This window comes from Indicator indicator, unplaced genomic scaffold (genome assembly GCF_027791375.1).
Source record: "Indicator indicator isolate 239-I01 unplaced genomic scaffold, UM_Iind_1.1 iindUn_scaffold_216, whole genome shotgun sequence".
In the NCBI taxonomy this organism is placed as follows: Eukaryota; Metazoa; Chordata; class Aves; order Piciformes; family Indicatoridae; genus Indicator; species Indicator indicator.
The window spans coordinates 40,001-58,000 of NW_026539290.1; the positions used below are offsets into that span (position 1 = coordinate 40,001).

Sequence of the window (18,000 nt, forward strand, 5' to 3'; positions counted from 1 at the left end):
GGAGAGCACTGAGATGGGGACCCAAGACAACAGAGGACCCCACTACTTCCCAGTTGGCTCCCACCACCAAGGAAGGCTGTGGTCACCACTAAAGCCACCCCATGGGCAAGCACTGGGGATTGGGCTGGAGCAGAAGGCAGTACCCGAGCAGCCGGAGCTGGAAGGGAAAGATTTAGCCCCTGCCCCCGGGACAGGCAGTACGGTGAGGGAGACAACCCTTGTGCCTGAGGGCAATTTAAAATATTCAAAAATACATTTAAAAAATAAGGGGAAATATCAAAAATCCTTAAAAGGCAGGGAAAAAAGACTAGGAGGTGTTCCTCGGCCGGGCACCGAGCCCTTCGCAGGAGCAGGGACCGGGCTGGGGCAGGACGGGGAACCAGGCAGGCCGGTGGCCCTGCACACGGAGGTCTCCCCGCCATGTCCCCCCGGTCTCTTTCGGATCCGTTCCCGGTTATTTGCGGTGTTTTCTCCCCGCCACCATTTTGTCCGCACCGTGGTGGTTGCAGCAAGATGGTGAGACCGGCCGCTCCCGGTCCCCAGGGTCGGGAGAAATGGGGGGACCCTGACCCGGGGTTAAGGACTGACACCCCCCCGACACACACACACACACACACTCGTTCCCAGGCCTGGGCCCGTCGGGGCAGCCCCGGTAGGGCTGAGGCCAGGCGAAGGAGAGGCCTGACCCCGGCGGGGACTGCGACTGCCACCAAGGACCCGGGGACACCCCGGGACCCTGGGGCTCGGTGCCTGCTCGCCTGCCGAGAGAATTCTGGCTGCGGCGGCCGCGCAGTCGGCGACAGGCGCCCATCCCGACAGCCGCGAAAGAAGCTTGGCTGGACGACGGAGCTGTTTGCAATCTCCGGGAGGGCTGGGGATGCCCGAGCCGTACCGTGCTGAGCCGTGCCAGGCTCCGGTGACGGCGAACGAACAGGACGCGGGCGGCCTCGGCCCTGTTGACCGAGCGGCCGCGGAGCTTCGCCGGGCTCCGGGAGCGGCGGAGAGCTGAACGGAGGAAGCCGAGCATCTCCAGCGCATCCCCGGGATGGAGCCGCGCTGCCGCCCCGGGAACCGGGCAGCCCTCGGTCCCTGCTCCATCCAAGCACCCCAAACTTTCGGGGTTCGCTACGGGCCAACCCGGGGAGACGGTGGGGCTGAACAGGAGGGATGCGCCGGTTCCTGGTATGTCACCGTGCACCCCCCCTCTCCCCGGTCAAGCGAGTGATATTATAAAGAGGGGGGGAAAAAATAGCCCCCAACTCGCCGCCGCTCCATGACGCTTTTCTCCTGCGACAACGGTTTAAAAGCAAAGCCGATGCTCTTCCCCCGTCTCCCGCCGCCTCCCCGTTCCTCAGCCGGTGCGGGGAATCTGCACCCCCATGGTTGCTCCCCAGGACCTCCGCTCGGCCCCTCTAAGCCCAGCTGCTCGGCCGCAAATCGGAATGGGCACGCACGGCCCCGCTCCCGGAGCAGCACGGCAGAACGGGCTGGGGGAACGGGCCCGGTCCCCGGCGCACCGAGCGGAGCCAGGGGAAGTGGAGGAAGGCCGGAGCTGATGGGGATGCGCTAGAAGCAGTGCCGGTGTGAAAGGTGCCCTATTCCGCTGGCCCCCTCCCCGGCCCCGGGAGCGAGGGGCACGGAGCTGGGACCCAACCGGCGGGATGGGGAGAGTGCCCCTGTGGAGGAACCGTGGCCCGGGGACCGTGCCCGTACCTCGCACCAGGATGCGGCGGCAATAGTCCGCTTCGCCGGTTCCCGCCGGGCTCTCACTGTCTGGGGCGCACTCCTTGGAGGAACCGGGGCTGACAGCCGATGTTCCCGGGATGTCCTTGAACCCACTGCTTCCTCCGCCTCGCCGAACGCTCTCCAGCTCCTCCCGGCTCGCTGCCTTCTCCCGGGCTCGCCCGGTGGGCAGGGGCTCGGCCAGCAGCACGGGGCTCCTGCCAGGCTCGGCCCCTCCATCGCTCATCCCTGCGGGCGCCGCGCCGGGATCAAACATCAGCAGGGAGAGAGGCAGGGAGAGAGGGAGAGAGGAGACAAGACTAGGCAGGGGGGGCGGGGGGGCGGGTCGGGGAGCCCCCCCACACACCACCACCTTCCCCAGACCCCTTCCCCGCCCCTCCCCGGCCCCCCCCCCGGGGCTCAGCGCCCTGGCACAGCCGGGGGCACCGGGCCCCACCTCACCCCCATGGCCGGAGACCCTCCGGGGGCCCGTCGCTTCTCCCGCCTCTCTGCAGAGCACCCGGCCCCTCTCTCATCCCGGAGGGTGGCATTTAAACCGTTCCCCCCTCCCTCCCCACCTCCTCATCCCCTCCCCGCTTCACCGACCGGGGGTGGTTCTCGGGAAGAGGAGCTGGGGGACAGGGGGGTGCAGCGGGACCCGTCGGGGTGTCCCAAGGGGATGGAAAAAGGAGTTAAAAACTTTGACAAGCAGCGGAGGCCCTTCTGCCCCCTTCCACTTTATGCCCCCCCACCCATCTCCTTGGCACCTCGCTCCGGGCAAACTTCAGCCGCAGCCGTTCCATGGAGAGCCGGTGTCGGTGCTGTCAGGCAGGCTGGCGGAGGAGCCGCCGGTGCCCGGGGCTCGCTGCTCTGCGTGCGGGGAAACCAGTCTCGGGAGGTGGGGAGGGATGATTTTTTAGGTTGGGAGGGGATAGCGGAGGAGAAGGAAAGGCGAGGAGAAGATTGCTGAGGAAAAAGCAGCCGAGGGTGGGCCCAGGGATGAAGTCGGGGTCGTTAACCCTCCGATCCGGCCTTTCTCCGCACATCCCACGGAACCCGCCTCTGGAGTCGGGAGCGGGCGGCCGAGCCCCGCGCCGCGGCGGAGAGAGGTTCTGGTGGGGGGTGGGAAAGCGGCGATTTTAAATTCACGGCCCGGCACAGACGCAATTTCCTGCTCTCCTGGTCCGTGATACCGATTGGTAAACAAAGAGCCCCTCGGTTGGCCGCTGCCCCCCGGCTCCGGGACTACGGGCAGGACCGGAGGCGGCGGCTCCGCTTCCTCTCCGCTTCTCCGGTGGGAGGTCACCGGCAGGAACCTCCCGCCTCTGCGGAGATGGAAACGAATAAAGAAATAACCTGACCCGGTTTTGCGTAACCCATCCCCGGAGCTCCGGGCGGGGTTACAGTCCTTCTTCCCCGCGGTGCTCGGTAGTCCACAGTGCTCCCAGAATTATCCCACCGAACCCCCGGGATGAGACAGTGGAGGAGTCCCGAACACATGCACATCTACATACACACACCCGCTCCGGGACATCCGCTCCTGGTAGCCACGGATCCCCCGGTACCGGGACTGAGGTGAGCGGCTCCCCGGCCTAGCCTGGGGAACCGGGCAACAACCACCACCTCTGGGATCTCCCTTCTGCCGCTCTATGCAACAGGGCAACGGACAGACGGACACATTGGGAGCCCAAAACCCTTGACACCCCTTTTCCGGGCTCCGCCGCTTCTACAGCCCGGAGCTGCCTGGGGGTGCAGCGGGCTCGGGCGGAGCTGGACTGGCCCGGAGGGGTCTCGGCCTGGCCCGGTTCCTCCAGAGGGAGAGCCCCGGTTGAGGCAGGAGGTGCCTGGTTTGGGGTCGACAAGTTCGAAGGCCTCTACGTTTGTCTTTGGGCTGGGGTGGGCCCGGAGTGCCCGTCTCTGCGGCAGTCTCGGTATGACCGAAGCAGCGCGGGGGAAATCAGAGCGAAACATCAAATCAAAGCGAAAAAAAAAATAAAAAGGAAAAATAAAATAAAGGGGGAAAAATAATAAAACAAAGGGCAACGAATAGAAATAAGAAAATAAAGCAAACGAAAAAGGCAGCGCAGGGGAGAGCGGGGAACCGGGACGCGGAGGGCGGGTGCCGCGGCCCGCACCCTTGGTCCTGCGAGGCCCGGAGAGGGATGGAACTGGGTCTGGGATGGAAGCAACCGGATCTCCGCTCCTGATTCCCCTGATCTGGGGTAGGCTGGCGACGGTAACAGGCTCCTCACTCCCAGTTTCCCGCTCCCGGTTCCCCGGTCTGCAGTAGGAGCTGACGACGGTAACCGGCACCCTGATTCCCTGCTCCCGGTTCCCGGAGCTGCGCCGAAACCAGAAACCCGTGGACACATCCACCCTGCCCTGGCTCCTACTCCCTGCCTGGTATTTTTCCCGTTATCGCTATGATTAATATTAATAATAATGATGATATCTTTTGCTCCGGTGGGTCTGGGGGAGCAGAGGAAAGAAAATACCGGGAACCGCGGTTCCAGGAAGCGCAGCGGGGCCGGGGCAGCCTCCGCCTTGTTCTAATAAACAATAATAGTTAAAATAATTATTTGTAAATGCCGCTTACTCATCTTTTATCATTATTATTGCTGTTGATTCTGGTTTTGCTTGGTGTTTGTTGTTATGGTTATTTGCATTATTAGAGTTATTAGTTGTTATTATTACGGTTGTTATTATTGCGGTTGGACTCGATGTATTTAAAGGTCTTTTGCAGCATAAACGGTTCTGTGAGCCTCTATTATTATTACTATTTTTATTACTACTATTATTTTTACTATTTTCCCCTCTCGCTCGGGCCTTGGAGCCGAGCCTGGCCCGGGGAAGCCAGCCGGGGGAGCCCATGTCCAGTCCCGTTTCTAGCCCTGTTTGCAGTCCCCGACCCCTCTGATCCCCCCAGAGCGTCCCATGCTGTCTCCCCGCTTTCCCCTACTCCCGTCTGCGGTTGAACGCCCTTCCTCCTCCCCCCAATATTTCCACGTTTTCCCGGTTTACAGACTGGAAGAAGGGGTTCGAGCGGAGCTCCCCGGGGCCGGGGACACGAAGGTTACAGAGAGCCGGAACGGTTTGGCTCAGTTCAGCTCGGCCCTGTTTGACTCTCTAGTGGCCTGCGGGCCCGGGCTGGCGAGAGCAGTGGGATGTCCGCGGGAGGGGGAAACACGAGGGGGACTGTGCAAAACACGGGAAGTCTGCACAGGGACGTGGGTGAATAGTGCGGGGACACGGGGGAACTGTGCAAAACGCGGGAGTTCTGTATGAAACATAGGGGATGACCTGCAGGGACACGGGGGTCCCGTGAAGGGACACAGTGGGATTGTGAAGAGACATGGCAGGGACTATGCAAGGGACACGGGGGGAGGGTGTCTGCGTAAAAACACGGGGGTCTGTGAAAGGACACGGGGGCAACTATGGGAAAAAAACCCGGGAAAATTGCAAAAACACGGGAGGACTGTGAAGGGACAGGGAAAAGCTGTGAAGGGACACGGAGGAGATTGTGCAAAACCCCGGGAGATTGCACAAGGACACGGAAGACTGTGCAGGAAGAAGGAGCTGTGAAGGGATACGAGGGGAGATGCAAAATCACGGGAGGATCGTGCGGGGACAAGGGGAGACTGCAAAAATACAGAGGGGCTGGGAAGGTACGTGGTGGGGGGATGCAGGGAGCCGGTGTGAGCGTGCACGGCCTTACAGGGGCTGGGGGAGCTGCGGGGGCACGGACACGGGGCAGCCACGCATGGGCACCGTGTAACCGGGCACTGCGTAACGGACACCGCTCCCTTCTCGTGGGGGCAGAGGGGAGTCAGTTTGGGATGGTTTGGAGGAGCTTGGGGCTGTTCCAGGGCTGTTTTGGCGGCCGTGTTGGGGAGTGGTTTTGGGATGGCTTGGATGCTGCTTTGGAGGTGCTTCAGGGGTGGTTTGGGGGCTGCTTCGGAGGCTAATTTGGGAAATGCTTTTGGGCTGGTGTGGGTGCTGGTTTGGAGGGGCTTTAGGCGTGATTTGGGGGTCTTTTTAAAGCAGTCTGCACCCGATCCAGTGTGTTCAAATGCTTGGTGTCACCGTGAACGGACACGGGGGAAGTGTGCATGGACAGGATGTCACCGTGCACGGGCTGCGGCGCCTGCTTCGAGGACAGAGAATGACGAGGAAGACCCCTAGGGTCCCCACCTCGCCCGGGAGCCCGTCTGGGGGTGCCCAGATCAGACATGCCCCCCGCCGCCCAGGGCCCCAGTAACGCCGATTTCGTTAGAGGAGCCGGTTGTACCGGGCACGGCAGCGTGGCCCCAGGGACACCCTTCCCTGGGTTTGGAACACCCTTCCCTGGGTTTGGGACACCCCTTCCTGGGTGGAGTTACACTACTCCCCAGGATGTGGGTCCCCCCAGCCCCGCCGGGCTCCCCCACGGGTGGGTCCGCTTCCCCCAGTCCAGCCCCACTCGAATCCAAGCAAATCAAACGAAATCAAAGGATATCAAACGAAATTCGGACAGGCCGGTACAGCAGTCCCTCCCAGAACGGCTTGTCCGACACCCCACTAGTGACAGAACCACCCTGGAACGAGGGGTCCCTCTCCGCAGCACCCCAACTCAGCCAGCAGCACTTCCTGCCCTGGGGGTCCATACCCCAAACGAGTCCGCAGCAGCGGGGCCACCGCGACACGGGGAGCGGCAGAGACCAGGGACCCCAGAAGCTTCCCCGCCCCTGGGACCCTGCTCCTGGGATCCTCTCCTCTGGCATCCCTGATTCTGCTATTCCTGTTCCTTGGATCTCCTCCTCTGACATCCCTACATGTGGGATCCCGCTCCGAGAATCTCTTTCTTTGGCATCCCTAGTCCAGGGACCCTGCTCCCAGGATCCTCTTCTCTAGCATCCTTCATTCTGGGATCCCTCTCCTGGGATCTCCTCTAGCAACTCTGTTTCTCTGAGCTTGCTCCTAGGATCTCCTCCTTTTGCATCCCTGCTCGTGGTATCCCACTCCTGGAATATCCTTTGTTGATATCCCTAATCCTGGAATCCTATCCGTGTCATCTCCTCTGACAGCCCTGCTCCTTGGATCTCTCTTCTGGGATCTCCTCCTCTAGGATTCTTGCTCCTGAAATATCCTTCATTGGCATCCTTGTTCCTGATATCCCTGCTCCTAGAATCCTGCTCCTGGGATCTCCTCCTTCTGGTTTCTGTGTCAAGCCTCCCCTCACTCGCTGCCCTCCAGCTGCTCCCAGCCCTGGGTATCATCTGCCCAGGGGTGACACAAGGGTGACAAGGTGTGGGTGCTGGTGGAGGAGGGTGTGATCACAGCCCTGGGGACTTGCTACCACATTTTGATAACCTTGACCTTTCCAGTTCCCCCAGCTCCTCATCTGCTGGAAAATTCTCACCCCCTGGACTCCCAGAGTCCGTGTGTCCATCCGACCCCAGACAGAAAAGGGGAGTGGGTTCCTGAAGGACTTGCCAGAAGACTCTCTCAGCCACAGGAAGGCAGAGACCAGCCCTTCCTCCTGGTTCCCATGGTATGAGGTGAGTCAAGAGGACTGCAGGGGGTTTGTGAGGCTCAGCAGGGTGGGGGACAGTGACCCCAGACCCTCCACCCCACTGGTCTCAGCTTCCCCTGAATGACCACAGCCAAGAGGTGCAGCCACGTGCCAGGAATGGTGCAGTGATACGGGGACAGAGGAAGGAGGAGGTGGGGGAAGTCTGGGCCCCCCAGGCACCCCCCACCCACATCTATCACTGCTGACTCAGACCCAAGCAAGAGCATGACACAGGTGTCCCACCATGGGCACCATGCCTTGTAGATGACGGTGGCAAGGAAAAGGAAGGATGGACTTGGCATATGTTATGCAGAGAGCTAAACCTTGTTGAGAGAGGATGTGAGAAGCAGCAGTGCTGGGATGGAGGAGAGGTGGTCCTGCCCAGGGGACACTCCTGGAGGGGGTGTTTGGCTGCTCATGGTTTGGATTTAGGGATATATTTTGGGAAATGGTGGGCACCACCTTCACAGGGTGGGCAGCATGGTGGTGTTCCACATCTCTTGTGCACAGGAGTGGCTTCCCCTTGTCCCACACTACTGGAACTGATGTTTGGAGCCGATCCAGCTGCGGAGGCATCGAGGGCTGGGATCCAGGGTGGGGGTGACAGCCACATCCGCATGGAGACATCCTCCCACTGCTCGCACAGAGCAGGTGGGCTCCTTTCCCAACCAAACAGCGCCTCTGAGCCTGGCAAGCTGGAAGAAATCCTGGCAGGAACCTTCGGCACGGCTGAGGTGCCAGTGCCAGCCAGGCTCATTGCTTGCCAACCGCTGTGGCAGCACAGAGAGAAGGCAGCAAGCCCTGCCCCGGCTCCGCCCCCCGCTCACCCTGGCTGGGTGCGTTTCAGCCGTCCCCAGGATTACTGCAAGGAGCAAATCAAAGCGGGCGCTAATTTATCCAAGGAGAAATGCCTGGCGCGTTTCTGCCAGGTCCTCCGCCCCGTGGCAAATCCCTGGCCTCCAGTTCACCTTCGTGACCTGCCCTTATTCCCCTGCTCTGCCTTTAAACCATGTGACAGAAGGATTTGGCTTAACGTGCGTGCGTGTGTGTGTTGTGTGTACAGCTCCAAAAGGAAAGGAGAAGGAGCTCAGAGAGCCTGGAGGTAACTACTGGCTCCCAGCCCTTGCTGCATCCCTGAGGATGGATTTAAGGGGTGGGTGTACCCCAGTCCCACCTCCCAAACCCTGCTGCCCGTTGCTCCCCCCACACCTCCCACCCCCTTGGTGCTGGTGGCGGGCAGAGCTTTAGCAGCACAGGAGCAAGCCCTCAGTGCTGCCCCACAACCTTCCCTGTGCTCCACGCTGGATGTAAATCTTGGAACTGGTGGGACCTTCCCCATATCCTCTTCTCTGTGCCCCCAAAACCAGGCTACACCAGTTGCAGTGCTGGGAAGAGCCAAAATCTGGCACAGCCAGGGGCAGCTCACAGGGCATGGTGTGTACGTGCCAGCCAGCAACATCTGCCCTGGCCTCCCCCAGCAAGTAACTGGGCACAGTGGGCAGCAGGGGCCAGCTGGAGCTGCCCAGCCACCCCAGGGGAGGATTGGGCAAGAATTGATGAACTTCAGGCCAGGGAGATGTGGGAGGGAGAGGATGGATGTGGACAGAGACCCTTTGTGCAGCCCAAGGGCTTGGTCGGGGGCAGCGTGGGAGCAGGTGGTGGTGGAGGGGGAGGAGCAGGGTTGGGCAGCTGTGGGGTTGGAGGAGTCTGCCACTGAGGAACCTTGAAAAGGTGATTTGGAGCCGGAGGGATGGACCTGCCCAGGTCACCCCAGCTCCATCTGAACTCATCTGCCTGTGCCTGCACTTCAACAGCTGACAGAGGCTTCAAATTTGCTGCTGACAGATGCTCAGAGGGCTCTCAGCAAGGAGGCAGTGGCTGCTGCCATGGGCCAGGGAGGGGGGGTGCCTGCCCACCACTACCCTGCCTGCCACCCTGCCCACCCCTCATGGGCTCAGCACCACCCCCATCTCCATTTCTTCACATCCCATCTCATATCATCCCATCTTCACCTCCATCTCATCCCAACCAAGGCTGGTAGTAGGATGGGGATAGGGCTGGAGGCAAGAATAGGATGGGGACAGGGACAGCCTCTTCACACACAGCCTTTCCATGAGCTCTGTGGGGCCTGGGCACAGGTGAATATTCCCAGGTAACCAGCAACAGAGCAAGAGGACACAGTCTCAAGCTGTGCAGGGAGAAGTTTAGGCTTGATCTTAGAAAGAAGTCTTTCACAGAAGGAGAGATTAGCCTTGGAATGGGCTGCCCAGGGAGGTGGTGGGGTCAGCATCCCTAGAGGTGTTTAGGAAAAGACTGGTTGAGGCACTTAGTGCCATGGTCTAGGTGATTAGTTAGACTGGATGATCTTGGAGGTCTCTTCCAACCTGGTTGATTCTGTGTGATTCTGTGATTCCACATGTGCTGGTGAAGCTCCTTGCCCAACTGCCCCACACCTGTCAAACCATCCTGCCTGGCTGTGCCCTCTCAGTGAGTTTCAAAGAGGCTGCACCACCAGTGAGCCAGGGCACCAGGGGCATGCACCCAAAGAGGAGGAGGAGTAGTAGAGTCTATGTGATCCCAGGAGCCAAGTGAGAGGGAGGTGAACTGATTGTGCTTCAGGTGGACACTGCTTTGGTGTGTGGACATGAGCAGCAGCAAAGGTAGATGAGGCAGGATTAAGCTCCCAGGAGAGCAGAGCATCATCCCCCGAAGCCCCCTGAGCTCCCCAGCCCTGTTGGGGAAGCTGCAGCCCCACACTCTGAAGCCACCAACCAGCTGCACAGCCCTGTCCGAGCCCCTGCCCAGTGGTGTCTGGCTGGGAGGTGGCTGCAGGGTGACATCTAATGGCTATGGGATGGGAGGGGACATGGCCCAACAGCTGCCTTCCTGGCTGGGGGCTGTGACACCTTCAGGTGAAGCCTTCCCACAGCTGCATCCTCACTTGCTTGAAGGTGTCCAGAGAAGGGCAATGAGGCTGGGGAGGGGGTCTGAAGCACAGCCTTGTGAGGAGAGGGAGCTGGGGGTGTTTAGCCTGGAGAAGAGGAGGCTCAGGGGAGACCTCCTTGCCATCTACAATTGCCAGAAGGGAGGCTGTAGCCAGGTGGGGGTTGGGCTCTTCTCCCAGGCAAGCAGTGATAGAAGGAGAGGACACAGTCTCAAGCTGTGCCAGGGGAGGTTTAAGCTCTCTTCACAGAGAGATTGGCCTTTGGAATGTGCAGCCCAGGGAGGTGGTGGAGGTGCTTAAAACAAGACTGGATGAGGCACATAGTGCCATGGGTTAGTTGATCAGATGGTGTTGGGTGATAAGTTGGACTTGATGATCTTAAAAGTCTTCTCCAAGCTGGTTAGTTCTGTGATTCACTCCACCTGCAGCAGCATGGAGCTGAAGGCCAGCACTCCTCCTTGTCCCTCTCCTCCTCCTGGGCACCAAGGAGGCACGTTTGGCTTGGGAACACCTCTGCCCAGTGGGCTGAGAAGACAGAGGTCAGGAAAATGGGGAGCTGTGCCCATGGGCTGCCTTACAGCGTCCCATCCACAGGCTTTCACCTGTCCAACCTCACCTTGAATATCTCCAAGGATGGGTCCTCAACCACCTCCCTGGACAACCTGTTCCAGTGTTTCACTACCCTCATGGTGCAGAACTTGTTCCTAACATCCAATCTAAACCTGCTCTGCTCTGTCTGAAGCTGTTGCTCCTCACCCTGACACTGCTGCCTTTGCAAAGTCTCTCCCCAGCCTTCTCGTAGCCACTTCAGGTACTGGAAGGTCACCATTAGGTCTCCCCAGAGCTTTCCCTTTTGAATGTGGTCAGGCTAAGCTACAAAATGCAGTGCTGCTGGTAAACCCCAGTGATGGAGCTTAGAGGATCCCTTTCACAAAACACTTCATCCACAGAAGGTTTACCCTTCCCCTGGCAACTTTCATGGCCACAAGTCCCTCCCTGCACCTATTCTGCCTCTCCTCTTCAGACCAGCTCTATCCATCCATTTTCCATTCTTCTAACAAGCATTGTGTAAAACCAAATCCTTTTTATCCAACTCCTTCCAACTTCCATAGGGCAAGGAAATGAAAAAGAAAGCTCAACTGCTTTCCATTAGGACTGCTTTGTCCTTCAGTGGGTACTGCTCTGATACACCACCACCACAGGGATCTGCTTGAGCCAGGAGCATATTACTTATCTATTCCTCATGAGGAAATGCCTACAGCAGCTGCTGCTCCCCCACCACCACCTCCCTTCATCTTCCCAAAGCAGCTCCTGCTCCCTCTACACCATTCTGCCCCCTGCCTACACAGCTCCTGCCCTCCCACCACCATTTCTGCACCCACCCCAGAGCCTGGGGCAAGAGCCTCAACCAGCCAAGATGCTACACAGAGGAGCAAAGCCCCAGGAAGGAGGCTCAGATAATAGCCATGGAGAAGACTGGATAACAATCAACCCCCAACCTACCTAAGCTGGGGGGGGGCCACCTGGCCCCCCAGCCTTTGTCATCCTCCTCCCCCCCCCCAAAAAGGTTGTACCATGGGTACTCACCAATGATGAGAGGAGGATCCTCAGCCCAGATGGGCTCAGCTTGGGGCTTCTGCCTTTCTTTGGGGGGTTAAATAGGGGAGTGGATGGGGAGGGAAAGTGGCCACACCTGGGGTGGGAGGAGACTCCAATAGAGCTCAGGTGCTCTGGGATTTGAGGGGAAAAAGAGGGGAAATGGGGCAGGTAGGGTGGAAAAGGGGCAGATGTGGTGGAAAATGGGAGGTGGTTCTGAGCTGATCCCCAGCAGTGTGGGCAGCAGGGGCAGGGAGGGGATTCTGCCCCTCTGCTCTGCTCTGGAGACCCCCCCCTGCAGTCCTCAGCACAGACAGGGAGCTGTTGGAACAGGGCCAGAGGACAGAGTGGAGAAGGAATCACACAATGACACGGGAAGTCCTCGGTCAAACCAGCCCTGTTCAGCCTGATGGCTGCCTGCTTCCTCCAGCATTCCCAGTCAGGACCACAAAGCCCTTCCCAGCTCATCCCAACAGGCATTGGCTGTGCCTTGCTCTGGGGTTTATTTCCAGGAACAACACACAGGGAGGCCCTGGTAGCTTTGGCGGTGGGGACAGGAGGATGGTGCACAGGAGAGGCTGTCCCCAGGCTTGCACCACCACAGGGAGATTATTTTTCTCCTGAGGTTTTCACTGCTGGAGAGCAGCTCTGAGCCGTCACAGCTTGCCGGTGCCTGGCACAGGTGGTGGCAAGCACCAGCCATGTCCAGCATGAGAACAACATCCACGGTGGGGAGGGATGAAGGGCACCACGGGACAGCAGAGGGGCTGGGAGTGAATGGGCACAGGGCTGGGTTATCCCCAGGGCCTGGATCCAGCCAGGCTGGATGGTTCCAGTACCAGCTGCTACAGTTGCTCCTGGGCCACCAGTTTAGGAAGCTCCATCCACCTGGAAAAGGTTGGGGTTAGTTGAGGTTAGAGCTCATGGGGTCAGGGCAGCACCCAGAGCATCACCCAGAGGGGTCACCACCCATTGTGAGCTGTGAAGCCCCTCTGGGACAAACCTTCTAGGGGTAATTCTGGTGCTCAGCAGGCTCTGCCCCTCCTGCCCTCCCCCTGACTCCAAGGATGGCCAAGGCTGCACTGGCATCACAGAGCAGCCTGGCTGGGCCAAATCCTGGCCTGTGTGTGAGCCCAGATCCACAGTCCCCAGCCTCATGCTCTCCATCACCCATGGATCCCCCATGGGGACTTCCTGGAAGCTCAGGGTGGGGTCCTCAAAGTTGACCCCATCAAGGTCCCTACCTGTGCTTGTTCCTGTTTGCTCCTCAGCTCAAAAGTGTCCTCAGCATTGGACCAGCCCCAAGCCCTCTTCATCCTGGAACAAAGGAGAAGGAGCTGCCACACCTGCTCCCCTCCATGGGCCAGCTGAGCCCAAGGTCCCTCTCCCCCCTGGTGCCATCCCAGCCAGGGACATTACCTGGGCCACAGCTTCACAGCCAGAACAGCCAAGGTGGCCACGCAGACAGCAGCCATCAACAGTCCAGCCACCACGGTGAGGGCCTGGAGCTGGGTGAGAGCTGCAGGCAGAGAGAATCCAGGGCAGATCCTCACCAGAGCTGCTGGCTTGGTGAGGCAGTTTGGGGAGCCCTGAGCAGGGGGTGACACCTCCCAGCCCCTTTTCCCTGTAGATAAGACCCCTCCAAGGTGCCTCACAAGGGATGAAGGGGACCTTGGGGAGGTGGCTTCAGGTAGGGGATACACTTTGGCACCACTGTTAAGCTGGGGACAGTCAGTGGGCCAAGGACAGATGGCAAGGGCTCATAGAGTGGCATGGCACTCTGCTGGGACTCCATGCAGATCACACTGCCCCTGGCTGCCCCTGCCTACACCACCAGCCCCTGCACCAGGGGCTGGCTGTGGCTCTGCCAGGTCACCACCAAACCATGGCCCTCAGCACCATATCTGCACAGCTTTGAAACCCCTCTAGGGATGGAGACTCCACCACTGCCCTGGGCAGCCTGGGCCAGCACTTGACAACCCTCAAGGGGAAGAAATTGTTCTTCATGTCCAACCTAAACCTCTCCTGGTGCAACTTGAGGTCATTTCCTCTTGTCCTATCACTTAAGCCCCAACCATGCCCCCACAGCCCCCCTGGGTTGGGGCCAGCCCCACTCACTGTGGACGCTGAAGTAGGCACTGGCAGTGGCATTGCCCAGGGGGCTGCTGGCCACGCAGATGTACTCTCCCGAGTCCTCTGCTCCCACCTCCTGGAGCTCCACACGCAGGGTGTTGTGGGAGGGGGACACTCGGAACCCTGGGGAGGTGGCTAGGGCCAGGCTGGAGGCCAGGAGCTGGCCGTGGTGGTAGAGGAGCAGGGTGGAAGCCGGGTGGCTGTCAGCTGTGCACAGCACGACGCCCACTCGCCCGCTGCGGTTCTCCAGGAAGGTGCTGATGGACACATCCCGAGGGGGGTCTGTGGGCAGGAGACAGGGCTGGCAGTGGTCCGTGGTGTGGGACCTCCTCTCATGCTGGCTCACCAAGGGCTGCTTAATGCATTTCTCCTCCAGAGTGGAGCAGCTCCAGCCCGCCCAGCCCCGGGCTGGTAGTTTCAAACCTTCTCCAGCCTTTCACTCCCCTCCCCAGCTGATGAGCAGCCTCTGGCTTGGAGCACCTTGACTCCAAATCTGACTTTTGAGGGCTATCATGGAATCTTTCAGTGGCTTGGCTTAGAAGAGACCTTTAAAGGTCACCTACTCCAGCCCCCCTGCAGTCAGCAGGGACATCTGCAGCTAGATCAGGTTGCTCCAAGCCCCATCCAACCTGGCCTCCAACACTTCCAGGGAGGGGACGTCCACAACTGCTGGACAACCCCCTGGTGCCCTCTTCCCTGGGTCCAAAGGGAGAGGAGGAGGGGCCTCACACCACAGCAGGACCATGCAGATAGGACATGGGAGGTGCTGGGCTGGGTGCAGGCAGCCTGCTGGGAACTCTGTATCCAATCCTGCCTGGTGGCCTGTCCCTGCAGGACCTGGGGACACTCACAGAGGACGCTGAGGCTGAGTGGGGCCGAGGTGGCACTGCCCCGTGCCCCCCTCGCCTGGCAGCGGTAGGAGCCGGTGTCAGCGCCGGAGACGTGGGCGAGGACGAGGGAGGCCACTGGTCCCTCCTGTAGCCACCTGCTGTTCTTGTACCAGGTGTAGTTGGCCTCCTCTCCCACCCAAGGGACACCCAAGCAGGTCATGGTAGCTTTGGTGCCTTCAGGGACTTCTGGTGAAGGCTCCACTGTGATTTTGACCCCTGAGGAGGAGAAGGGAGATTGGGAAGTCAAGGGATGCCCGAGGCTTGGGCTTGCACAGGACAGCACTGTCCCCAAGCCCCAAAAAGACTGCCAAGAGCCACAGTCCCAGGGAAGGACCCTTCAGGACCCCAACGTGGGTCTTGCATGGCTTGGGGTCCCCCTCACCTCCCAGGTCCAGGTGCAGGGAGGAGGATGCAGTGCCATAGCTGTTGTTGGCTGAGCAGATGTAGAGCCCTGTGTCCTGCAGCTCCAACCCCACCAGCTCCACCCGCAGGGAGTTGGGGGTCAAGTGGACTGCGAAGCGCGGGTCAGAGGGTCCCTGCGTGGAGGCCAGGGGGGTGTGGCCATGCCCTCGATGCAGGGTGATGTCAGAGGGTGGGAAGCTGTCGACAGTGCAGAGCAGGACAGCCTGACTCCCACCCCGGGGCTCCACCAAGGAGATGAAGGATGGCTCCTGGGGTGCATCTGCAAGGACAACCACAAAAACGACCTTCCTTCCCCACAAAGCTCTGCTCTTAAAGTATTCTTGATCCTAAAGGTTTTGGTGGACTCGATCTTAAAAATCTTAACGGACTCGACCTTAAAGGTCTTAAGGAGCTTGATGGTCTCTTAAAGGTCTCTTCCAACCAACCAGACTCTATGACCATCCCTCCCGTGGGGCTGGGAGGGTGGCAGTCTGAAGAGGGGGGACAGGGGACGTGATGCAAGGGCTGGGAATCTTCCTGGACGAGGGGTCGCAGGTACCCAGGCGGCCGGGGGGTGTCACCAGCCTGCCTAGAGATGCCACCAGGTGGCGACACAGACCAGCGCAGCGCCACCCCTGCTGCCTCCTCCGCCTGCGGGACCCGGGGCGTGCCCCGCACCCCATGCCGCCGCCCCTCACTCACACAACACCCGCAGGGTGACAGGGGGTGCCCGGCGACCCCGCAGCCCCCTCCTCGCCTGGCAGCCGTAGGTCCCCGCGTCCGTGCGCCAGGCACTGGGCAGGGCGAAGGAGGCGTCAAAGCCTTCCGCCAACCACCGCCCGTTCTTGTACCACGTGTAGAGGGTGCCCGGGCGGGCACCCGCATCCTGGCAGGTCAGTAGCACGTCGGTCCCCTCGGGCACCTCGGCGGAGGGTGTGACCACCACCCTGACGGCTGAGGAGAGCAGAACAGAGCTGGCACAAGTGTTGGTCACCTTGGGAAGAGCCTTGCCCAGTTCCAAAGCCCTCAGCCCCATCCCCTGGGCTGGGTTCTCACCCAAGTGGGCAGCAGCACCTCCCTGCCCTCCCACCAACTTCTCACCACTCCAGCCCCTGCTGGTGTTCTGCTGCCCAACTTACTGGGGTCGTACCCCTTGGTGCCCACAGCAGTCTGCCTCAGGAAGTCCCCAGCTCCTTGTCCCCCCACCCCCAGACTCACCCTGCACACGGAGGGGCAGGGCTGTGTGGGTGCTGCCAAGCTGGCTCCGTGCCCAGCACTCGTACTCGCCCTCATCCTCCTCAGTGGCCTCCTGGAGCTCCAGCCTCAGCACGTTGGGAGCAGGGGAGATGTGGATGCTCTGCCTAAGGTGGTCACCTCCCATGGAGGGGCTGGAGGCCACCAGCTGCCCCTCCTTGAGCAGGGTGATGTGGGACAGGGGGTTGCTGTCCACGGTGCAGAGGAGGATGACTGCGGTCCCCTTGCCACTCTCCATGAAGGCCTTCATCTGCAGGTTCCTGGGGGGGTCTAGCAGAGGGAAATGTTGGGAAGAGATGGATCAGTAGCATCCTGGGGGGTGGGAGGATGCAGCTTGTGGGGCTCAGGTCAGACTCAGCTGGGCTCAGAGCTGAGGGGTGATGCTCTGCTGCCTGCAACACAGGACCTGTACAGGCAGAGTTCCCAACCAAGGAGATTGACCAAGGGACAAGTGACACCTTGAGGAGCCAGGGGTGTAAAACTCAACTTGGTTAAGACCTGGGACAAAAGCTAACTGGATTCTGAGATCCTAAAACTAAGGCAGAACTCACTGCCTGGTTCTGGAGGGTCTCCAGACCATACTTCTAGGAGGGTTCCCAGCCAAGGAGACTGACCAAGGGACAAATAGCACCTCAAGGATCTGGCAATAGGACAAGAAGAAAAGGACTCAAGGGACCTCAGAGCAGGTTTAGGTTGGACATGAGAAACAATTTCTACCCTAAAAGGGCTGTCAAGGCCTGGGCCAGGTTGCCCAGGGCAGTGGTGGAGTCCCCATCCTCAGAAGGATTTAAAACCCATGGAGCTGTGGTGCTGAGGGATACGGTTTAGTGGTGACCTGGGTGAGTGGTTGGACTTGGTTATCCTGAAGGTCTTTTCCAATCCCAATGGTTCTGTGACTCACAGAGGACGTTGAGGGTGGCAGGATCTGAGCTGCGGGTCCGTGCCGGGGTCTGAACCAAGCAGTGGTAGGAGGCAGCATCCACAGCAGCCACGATGGGGAAGGTGAGGGTTGGGGCTGAGCTTCTGCTGAGCCAGACCTTGTTCTTGTACCAGGTGTAGCTCAGAGCTTCCTCATCATTGGTGTCCACTGCACAGGTCAGGTTGACAGCATCACCTTCCCGGACATCTGGGGAGGGGGAGATCCAGACCCTGGTAGCTGCAGTGGAAGGGGAAGGAGATCCTGATCAGGGTGGACTGGAAGTGATGGAGACATGCTGCCAGCAGGTCCAGGGAGGTTCTCCTCCCCCTCTACTCTGCCCTAGGGAGGCCACATCTCCAGTACTGGCTCCATCTTTCTTATCAGCGCCTGGAAGTATTGAAAGTCTCCCTGGAGCCTTCTCTTCTCCAGGCTGAACAACCCCAACTCTCTCAGCCTGGCCTCACAGCAGAGGGCTTACAGCCCTCCTACTGTTCACAGGATCACAGGACCATAGGATGTTAGGGGTTGGAAGGGACTTTCAAAGATCATCAAGTCCAACTCCCCTGCCAGAGCAGGACCACAGAATCCA

General features: G+C 60.0%; 1 protein-coding gene across 1 annotated transcript in view; it reads right to left on the bottom strand.

The window, feature by feature from the left end:
* The window catches only part of LOC128980499 (ventral anterior homeobox 2-like), an 8,241-nt gene extending 6,242 nt beyond the window's left edge, over nt 1–1,999 (bottom strand). The window contains exon 1 of the mRNA XM_054398971.1: nt 1,714–1,999. Within this exon, the coding sequence (XP_054254946.1) occupies nt 1,714–1,999 (286 nt within the window). The remainder of the gene's footprint in view (nt 1–1,713) is intronic.
* Between the last annotated feature and the right edge of the window lie 16,001 nt (nt 2,000–18,000).